A 9,810-nucleotide genomic window follows, 5' to 3' on the forward strand; every position below is an offset into this window, starting at 1 on the left:
GTAAGTGTTTGTACACTGATATTTTGTGTCACAGAGCTGTTCATACAAGAAGCTGACTGTTAAGTGTTCAAGATGTAGCACACAATTGTCGAGTGGAAACATTTACAGTGAAAGGATGCAGCTGGCGACATCTGAAGTGACTTGAATGTAATAGTACTTGCTTTGTACAGAGAACAGACTGGTACGCGAAAGGAGATGGTATATTTTTAAAAATCTTGTGATGTACTAAATATTACAATTGCTCTTAACAATAACATCGCTGCTATTTAAAGCAATTTTTTTTCTCACTTTAGACTACTTAAAATGTGTTGTTTTTCTTGTGTTACTGTAACTACCATATTTTTCTTCACCAAACAGACCTAACAGATACTTTAGAGTAGGTTTTGTTAAACAAATAAATGAAGTCAATTTTAAATTACTCTTTATTAAAAAAATACCGATATCTGCCCCGCTATTGTACATTCTAGTGTCTTCATAAAAATAAATATGCAATTTTTATTCCTTTTTTAATTTAACATTTTTTTCTATTTTAATATTATTAAGTAAATAATTAGTATAGGCCTACGTGTCTATATATAAGCCCACGTTTATTCATTTACATTTAGAATATTATTTCAAAATATTAGTCAATCAAGCCTACAATGTTTATTATTTAAACTAAATATGTGATAGTAATGTATCTATATGACGGGAAAAGATACAATTGTTAACACAAAATCTAAAGCTGCCTAGATCCGATTTACATTAATAAGGTTTTACTAATAAATATATGTAGTCATAGAACAATAATTGCAGATAAGCACATTCTCATTATACCTTCAGTTAATTATACTTCTTCCTTTCTTTGTTCTTCATTGTAACGTTAGGAAATATTTCCTCTAAGACAAAACTTAAGTAATTGTCAATGAAAGTGTCTCAATTGTTTTACACCATGTGGGTTTTTGTCTTCAATTCCAGCCTGTTTTTTTCTGGATTTGCTTGCATAGCGTTTGTCCAACGAGAAAAAACTACAATCCAGTTGTTTGATTTTGTACTTATCTCCGCTAGATGGGTTGCTGTCCTCACGTATCAAGATCATCTGCAGATGTCGAACTCAGGACATTTAGTTCAATAACAAGAGCCATACCACGCAAATATCCGTTAATCGTACTGCGTTACGGATGCGTGAACAGTATTATCTCTGTCATTTAATTAACATCTTGCAGAAATCACAATGTACTTTTCAGAATACGGTTGAAATGTATTTTCGATAATTTTAAAACATATTTGTTGAACTATCATAACAATTAAAAACAACAATATTACGATTGCTAGTGTAATACTTTTTATTTATCATTATATATTGTTGAGTTAAATAAAATACAAACAATACAAAATCAATAAATTACTACAACAATACGACTTAATCAAAGGTGACGGGCTGTGTCCAATAGGCCCTGGAAATTTAAGAAAGGGTCCAAAGGCCCGGCTTGAAAATTTTTTATTGTGCATTTTTTTCCCAACCAATCAATAATCTATAAACGCCTTGGTATGAAGTAATGGTTAAATTTTAAAATACCAACAATTTAAAAAATAATCAAAATTCTTATAGGACTATTACAACACACTTCACGAGATCCCATATAGATTTCTTGGAGGTCACAGGGATTTTTCCCAGTAGACTGGAGGGCCAGTCATGTGGACTAAATAGACTCTATATTTTAATTAATATGGAATATTATGGACAAATATTAATTTCGTCATTATTAGAAAAAAAGGCGGTTCAAAAAACGTCACTCTCTAGACTATTTTAAAAAGGTCCGATTTAAACTTGTCTGATGAACCGGATCGACTATATACTTGATTTATAGCTTGATAACACTGTTAGAAAACAGCCTCAATAGCATTTATTTAATACAAATATTTTTAATATTACGAATAAGAAGTTGAGAATAATAACAGTAAAACACAGTGTATATTAAAGCGATGTGACCAAAATATAATTGATAAATCATGATTTACATCATATTTAAACAATGTCTAAAGTTATAGTAATTTTTACTATTCTTGAGAATCATTGACAGAAAAATATCTTTCTGTAGGTTTTTGCAAATTTCGGACTCAATCTGACATAAATGATAAAATTAACTGAGGCGTTGAGTCCATAAATTAAATTTACAAAAGTTTCTATAATTCTTAGGGCGTCATAGGTAAAGAGCCGACCATAACCAGCTTCAAGGGTGAAGGCGTATGCATTCGTGGGAATCAACACTAGACAAATTGCAGATAAACAAATTGTCAGTGAGATTTTAGCTGTTCGAACATCCTTAGTTCGCTTGGAGTGTGACTCAAATTTTGACATTCTCTTCATATTGCTGCTTGACGCTTTAAGTTTTATAATGATAGAAAACGTACATATCATTATTATCGCTGTTGGAAACAAAATGACCAATATTCCGAGCCCAGTGTTGTATAATGTAAACAAGTCATAATTGTAACCTATAAATACACCGTAGTCAAGAACCGGAATTGTACTATTGATTTTATCGTAGAATATCCAAATAACAGTATAAAAAAAATGCCCGAGGAATTTAAAATCCTGCTGAAATTATATAAAAACTAACCACAATACACTTGATTCTAAATGTTGTAAGTAGTTTAGATGCAGCGAAAGGAAACACCACAGCTATCATTCTCTCCACGGCAATGACTGTAGCCATCTGTACGCTGGTGCATATGGCATACTGGTTCCATCCTAGAACATAGGCGGTGAAATGCGAGAAGATGTAGTAAAACACGGCGTCGTCAATCAAGCGAGCCAAGTTCTCCAGTGGAAAATGTAGCTGTGTAAGGGAGAAGAACAGATCCGACACAGCCAAAGCGGTTAAAATAATAGTGGTTGTTTCCCTTAGTCCATTGTAAACAAGGATTAAAATAGTGAGGCTGTTCCCCACAATTCCAGTGAAACATAAAGCTGGAAGAATGATGCCGCTGAATATAAGATTGATATAAAACAAGTCTGTTTTAGAAATATCAAACATTGCGTCTGCTACAATACTATTGTTTTTGTATTCCATCTCTTGTTTATCTCTTGCTATGTAAATTAGATTAACTATTCAAGTAATTAGACGTGAAAACAAAAAATACATACATCTTCGTGATTGTTACACAATGCCACAAGACAATTATTTTTAAAGAAAAAATTACTCGATACTCGACAAACACACACTAAAGAATTTTACTATGAATAATATATCAAGCTTGTTACTATTGCTCTTATTTCTTTTTTAAATTTAAGAGTTTATAGTGAACCTATTCATGTTTACTGCTTGTAACTTGTCTGAATATATTACCTAAAGAGCGTAACGTTAAAAGATTATATTCCAAATAAATCTTCAGTTTAGAAAATTAAAAAGGAAGCAAACATCGATACATCGATACATCGATCCCGTAAACAGGGTTATAATCTTCTTGTCTACTAATTTAAATCTTAGAAATAATAAGATAGCTGTAAACGATTGTGTGTAATGGTTGCAAACGTAAAATTAAAAGGTGTGTAGCATAACAATTATGTTTCTTAGATGTATAACAACGTCTCTTTTTATTTAACATAAATAATTGTTTGTTATCTATTTTGTATGGTTGCTATATTGACTATGTAAGATTAGTCTTCTATCTTCGTCGGTTTTAATAATTTTATGTTATTATATGCATTATCATATATTTATATGACGTCGAACAAAATAGATATGATTATAAACTCAAAAAAAAAATGTGTATAATTTACATTGTCAATAAAAAGATCCTAAATAATATATTACTATTACACAATACTGTTATGATATTTAAAAAAAAATATAGAGCAACTTAACGATGATTAATTTTCTTAATTGATGTGCTACAGCCACTCTCGATGTGCTTTTGGGTGGGACGGCGAAGAATTCGAAATATCTCGCGCGGATAATTTTGCGGAAATGTGTTTTATACTAAATGTTACGGCTGATATAATATATATATATATATATATATATATATATATATATATATATATATATATATATATATATATATATATATATATATATAACTCAATGTTTTTTTATGAAACACAGTGTAATAAATAACTTGATGTTTTGTCAAAAAAGTCACATTTCCAAATAAATTCAATTCAAAAAGAGAAGTTTGTTCCTTGAGTGTTTGTACACTGATATTTTGTGTCACAGAGCTGTTCATACAAGAAGCTGACCCATAAAACTCCTAGCGCAGTTACGACTGCTGTCTGCATCTTTATCGTTGTCTGTTGTGGAGAACTTCATACTATTGTGGGACTTAGTTGGTCTTTTGTGTTATCATAAAGGTTTTACATTTTTTGTGACGTTTTGCTTACCAAACGCTCTTTAGAAGATTTTTATAAACACAAGGCAGATTTTCTTTTAAAGGTATCATCATTTTCCATATTTCGCGGAGCTGTTCGACTGGCAATCGAAGTTTTATTATTATATTTACATATAACTTTATTTGCACGATTAGATAATACTATTGTTGTTTGGGTTATTTTTCGTTGTTAATCCAGTTGACTCAATAAATTTTGTACTGTCTGTAAATTGTAAAAATGTAGATTTATATTTCTGTTGCTAAACATTTTACATTTACTGTAGATATGTTTAATAAGTTGAGCAATTTCCACTTGTGTTTATTTTAACTTTCTATCTGACGTACTCAAATTTTAAAAAAATATTAATATATATGTTTGTTATAAGCAAATAATTATTACCTTTCATTTGATTTTTGTCAAATAAAGTACATTTTTCAGTGAAATTAACAATTTACCTTATATATACCTTTTTTCAAATTAAATCACACGCCACAAAAATACCAAACACATAAGCTTCTCAATGTATTTTTAATACTTTATTTATAATAAAAGGTTTACATAAATAAGAAAAAGATATATATCATTTTAAAGCTACTAAGAACTATTAAATGTAGCCTATAGATCAATAATTTTAAATAATAAAGTAAAAATGTGATAAAAATGTCAAGAAAGCATACTTCGCATGCTTTTTAACGTTTTTTGTGTGTCTAAGCTAAAATCAACCGTTATACTTATACACGTAAAATAAACGATCAATAGTTAAAATGTTGAATTGTCTACATGCAAAGTGAATAAAATGTCATATTAATTTTTTTACAGACAAATCACTTTAATCCTTTTGTACTTTAACAAAATCCCACGAGTCATACCTATTTCGAATGCAGTATTATAGCAGGAATTTCTGAAGCTATTGTTGAGAATCTATTTATTTTTCTCTAAATTATTCTTGATATTAAAATGTGCGTAGTTTCATTTCAACTGATTTGACATAGCCGCCCCAAAACATCCCTGTATTGTCATTTATATTCCAAACTCCGTTAAGATTTGTTTGATAACAGTTGGTATACCACCATCCACCCATGAAACTCTGAGCGCAGTTACGACCGTCGGCATCGTTATCGTTGTCTGTTGTGGAGAACTTCATATTTTTGTGGGGACTTAGTTGGTCTTTTGTGTTACCTTCATATTTCAAAAACGTCATAAAATACTTTGAGGATTCGTCGTCAACTTTGAAATTGTTGTACACTGCATAATAATTTGTACTTTCAATAGTCAGATCAATTCTTAAGTCAGTGTAACCCTGAAACATATGTATGGAAATTGTAGTTATATGTCAGTTTGTTTTAAAGGTTTAACTATGTTTAGTTGTTTGGACCAAATACAAAATTGCATGTTTATCTATACTTAAAACTAATATATAGTGTATGTCTCACCATCATACTCTACGTATTATAAAACAATTATACACAATGTATAACAGGTGTTAAGTGCACTAAAATAATTTAAAGTATACATAAATCATATCAATAATATATTCTAGTAAAAAAAAATTACAAATTCATCACTTAAGTAATCTTTTCAAAACAAATTTACGAACAACGTTAGATTTACTATTATATCTAAACATAATTCTTTGTTTGTTTCTCATTTTTAGCGCATTTGTAATTTTAATAATAGATTTTTGTATTATTATATGCTAGTGTGCATTGGTCATAATCACGACCTGACAATCTTTAAAATTCCGAAATTTTAAAGCTACTGTCAACTTTATAAAAACCAAAGGAAAAAGACAGATGAAACTCTATAATCTTGAGACACACTAATATAAAATAAATATTACTAGATTAAAAATATAATATTGCGTTGTCATTGAAAATAAATTGATTTAGAAAGATAAACAAAACAAAACCAACACAGCCTTACACCGACTTAGTAAAAATCCGGTGTGTGTGTGATGTAAATAAAAAGCTTGTAAAATTACAAACTATATTACTTTAACAATTTTACTAGTATTAACGTAAAGGGAATTAACTCACCACATGTGTAAGCCAGGAAATCCAGTCATTTCCAAGCCAAAAATCTCCTGCCGTTGATCCAAACCCATGTTTGTAGTCGTCCCATCCTCTGGTGAAGTTTACATCGCCCATAACACGACGCTTAAAATAATTTAAAACAAAATGTTTTTAAAAACAAATGTTTACAAAAAATAAATAAAACAAGAGTGATTTCCTCTAAACATTTTCAAATATTTTTATGACACTACGCGGGATAGTCACTCGGGTAATAGAGAATAGTTTTAATCCATTATTATTATTTACTTAACCTTTTTGAAATAGAATAGAATCTCATAGAAAAAAATAATAGCGCACCAAGTGAACGCCAAAACAATCTGGTCATAATAGTGCGGAATATTATTAGTACTTTATAAATTCATATGCGTTTTTTGAGAAATCGGAAATGGCGTAAATTACTACTTCCGGTTAATAGGTAATTACTCAAAATTTGTCAGAAGGCAGAGAATTAGATATTTTACTTACATGTGCAATTTCAGTTATCTATCTGAAAAAAGTACTCAAATTATAGGTTTAAAAAAAATTGAAAGTAGAAAGGTTTTACTTCCGTTTATCGGAAATCGTTGAAAAGTTATACAGATCTACAAATTTGATCCAATACTTATATATGAAATTTCATCAACCTAGCTTTAACGGTACTAAAGTTATCGTGTTTACAGATACACACACACAAAACACACACATACATACTCACAAACACAGACATACAGAAAAGATTGCAACAATATGTTTTCCGACTCAGGGAGGTGTAAAACGTCGAGATTTGCAAAAATCAAGATTTTTTTTTGCACGATTACAATACTTTCTCTATACTTCGTGTACGAGAAAGTAAAAATGGAATTCGATTATTCGTAATACATGTCGCAAAATGGTCAAGTAGTGATTCTTGTGAATACTTTAACTGCATTTTAGCTTCGTGTTATTTCACCTTTACGCCTGTAAATAATCTTTTTATTTGGTAAAAGTGGATGACATATTATTCGTTTCTAAAAAAATTAAAAATATTATGATAATTTTTTTGCATTATGTTAAATATCTACATTTTCAAAGTAATACCTGTAAGTAATATTAAAATCCAGCCGCCGCCGTCCGTTTTCGTGTCACATAATGTTAACTTTGATTGGTTGAGCTGAACAAGCTGTCTACTTGTTAAGTTGAAGTTACGTGTTCTTTTACACTACAATTAGAGGAATAGTACAGGTTATTTAACTAAAGTATAATAAACATATCTACAACAGTGCACTATTCTTTCATTTTTATTTGTAAGACAAAACCACCCAGACAACGATTACAGTTTGTAGACTTCAATTTGAATGGCTGGATACTTAGGCACTAAAAAAACGTGTCAAGTATAAAACAGTAATTGGCCGTCATATTAGTGTAATGGAAAAAAGACTGCAATCAAAAACATTAAACAGATGTATATAAGATATGCTATGTAATTATTCTACTATTGTATTCTAATTATCTAGAATAATATGGAGTGTAATATTCATTCAATAATTCATACACATAATATATGTTAACTAGCAATCGAGAGAAAACTTTAAATTGACATAATAAAAACGAAAACACTTACACAGAAGTAGTCTATTATATTGTTTTAAATTTTAAAAAAACTATATATTTTATATTCGACATTAATCAATCAAAGCTTATGAACAAATAATACCATTTTCTTTGTCCAGATTAGCGAATTGGTGTTTTGTTCCTTTTCCGTATTTTCTTCATTCATGTTTAAACGTTTATCTTTTAAATGATTGAACCTCTCATTTACAAACTGTAACTGTGCTGTCAGGTTATTTATTCTTGTTTCAAAACTCTGTAGACTATTAGAAGATTCTATTTGTTTATGAGTGTCAGTAAAGTTTTTTCTTGGAAAACCGTTGTCATCGCTACTTGAATGTGACATCTGTAATGACATTGACATGTCAGCTCCCTTAAGTTTACTTGGATCTTCAAACGTTTTTAGGAAATCGGCCATAGTGTCCACAGTTTTAACATAGTTCACAGTTTTAGCTTTTAAATTCAGCATCAAATCTGATTTTCGCATGTTCTCTTTTCGTAACGAAGCCGTCTGTTCTTCTGCGAACCTAATCTCTCCTGTCTTATACGTGAAGTATATTTCACATGTCAGTATCTTTTCATAGCAAGCGGAATCATTGGACAAAAACAACTGCAGCTCTCCGCCATGGTGGGATATATTCCCGTTCACAAAAACCCCTGGCACTTTGTAATCTCGAGCCTTTGAATCTGATCCTGAAACAGACGCCAACATTAGCTTGTCCCCTGGTTCGTTGATCACATAGACTGACATGTTGACCAGAGCTGATATCTGAGTGTCTTCTCTTATGTTTTCTGTACACTGGAGTTGTGCACAAAACAGTTCCCTGCCCTGGTAAAATAATTCTCTCTTCATGTCGACGTTTAGGCCTATAATTTTATAAATGCATGAAAACATTAGTAGGCTACACAAATATTAGCGAGTGTATATTAAAAGAGCTAAACTTTAAAAATATGATTTTAAAAAATTAAAGATTAAATGTGATCTGGTTTTTGAAACGGAAAATATAAATAATAAAATGAAAAAGTAAACACATCTTTTAAAAACTTTTTCTGCACTTAATGTGACATGTTTCAATAAATCAAAATAGAGTCGTATGATGTAGATTCTTTGATATGTATTTCTTTTTTCAATTTTAACAAATATGTTCCAAATTAAATACACATGATATTTGATGTAGATTTTTAACCACTTATTGAGAAATTGTATTTCAAACGGAAAATTTGAATGGTAAAGAAATATCTTAACTGTAACCATATTTTTCTAAAATTTCGTTAAGTTAATTGTAAATTTGTATTAATGAATAAAATACTGACATTTTTATAGCAACTTCCATGTGAATATCAGTGTGAACTAACAGGTATACCCGAAAGTTAAATGAAATAATTTCAGAAAATATTTCTTACCATAGATCACAACTAAATGTATGGCTAACACGAAGAACACTTTCGTGGCAGACATTGTCAATTAAAATTTGTAAAACGTTTCGTTGGTTAGGTTTTTATCCTTATATACCATTTTTACACAAGTGGATAATTTGGTAAAAGTTGACCTACACTTTTGACATCTTAAAACTGCTTAAAACAAAATCTAAATCTTATACAAAATGCGCTTGGTAAAATAAACACTTTGTTTTTTGCAATAGTTGTACTGGTACGTGAAACGTTAGTTAAGAGCTTGTGTCAACTTGTCGAGACATCGCCCGACAAGTTGAACAAGTGTTTGTACACTGATATTTTGTGGCACAGAGCTGTTCATACAAGAAGCTGACTGTTAAGTTTTTCAAGATGTAGCATACAATTGTCGAGTGGAAACATTTA

General features: G+C 30.1%; 3 protein-coding genes across 3 annotated transcripts; all 3 read right to left on the reverse strand.

The window, feature by feature from the left end:
• Positions 1-2,570: 2,570 nt before the first annotated feature.
• Positions 2,571-3,056, reverse strand: LOC131934954 (galanin-like G-protein coupled receptor npr-9). Its single transcript, XM_059291226.1, has one exon. The coding sequence runs from the start codon at positions 3,054-3,056 to the stop codon at positions 2,571-2,573; it is 486 nt and encodes a 161-aa protein (XP_059147209.1).
• Positions 3,057-4,930: 1,874 nt separating this feature from the next.
• LOC131934961 (ficolin-1-like) lies at positions 4,931-7,440 on the reverse strand. Its single transcript, XM_059291234.1, has 2 exons — positions 6,391-7,440; positions 4,931-5,654 (listed from the first exon to the last, which is right to left on the reverse strand). The coding sequence occupies exons 1-2, from the start codon at positions 6,499-6,501 to the stop codon at positions 5,307-5,309; spliced, it is 459 nt and encodes a 152-aa protein (XP_059147217.1). The 5' UTR covers positions 6,502-7,440; the 3' UTR covers positions 4,931-5,306.
• A 22-nt stretch (positions 7,441-7,462) lies between these two features.
• On the reverse strand, positions 7,463-9,609 carry LOC131934955 (uncharacterized). Its single transcript, XM_059291227.1, has 3 exons — positions 9,397-9,609; positions 8,099-8,859; positions 7,463-7,603 (listed from the first exon to the last, which is right to left on the reverse strand). Exons 1-3 carry the CDS (start codon positions 9,449-9,451, stop codon positions 7,463-7,465), a joined length of 957 nt encoding a protein of 318 aa, XP_059147210.1. The 5' UTR covers positions 9,452-9,609.
• Positions 9,610-9,810: the final 201 nt, after the last annotated feature.

Source organism: Physella acuta, unplaced genomic scaffold, assembly GCF_028476545.2.
Source record: "Physella acuta isolate Inbredline_101_S28 unplaced genomic scaffold, ASM2847654v3 ptg000124l, whole genome shotgun sequence".
Classification (NCBI taxonomy): domain Eukaryota; kingdom Metazoa; phylum Mollusca; class Gastropoda; family Physidae; genus Physella; species Physella acuta.

What these genes read in the sequence shown, in the direction of transcription:
- LOC131934955 (XM_059291227.1), bottom strand. Translation starts at nt 9,451, where the DNA reads ATGTCTGCCACGAAAGTGTTCTTCGTGTTAGCCATACATTTAGTTGTG. An exon ending in ACATTTAGTTGTGATCTATG is followed by an intron (nt 8,860 to 9,396) that starts GTAAGAAATATT and finishes ATAAAATTATAG; the next exon opens with GCCTAAACGTCGACATGAAG. An exon ending in TAATCTGGACAAAGAAAATG is followed by an intron (nt 7,604 to 8,098) that starts GTATTATTTGTT and finishes CTCTAATTGTAG; the next exon opens with TGTAAAAGAACACGTAACTT.
- LOC131934961 (XM_059291234.1), bottom strand. Translation starts at nt 6,501, where the DNA reads ATGGGCGATGTAAACTTCACCAGAGGATGGGACGACTACAAACATGGG. An exon ending in TTTCCTGGCTTACACATGTG is followed by an intron (nt 5,655 to 6,390) that starts GTGAGTTAATTC and finishes CATATGTTTCAG; the next exon opens with GGTTACACTGACTTAAGAAT.
- LOC131934954 (XM_059291226.1), bottom strand. Translation starts at nt 3,056, where the DNA reads ATGGAATACAAAAACAATAGTATTGTAGCAGACGCAATGTTTGATATT.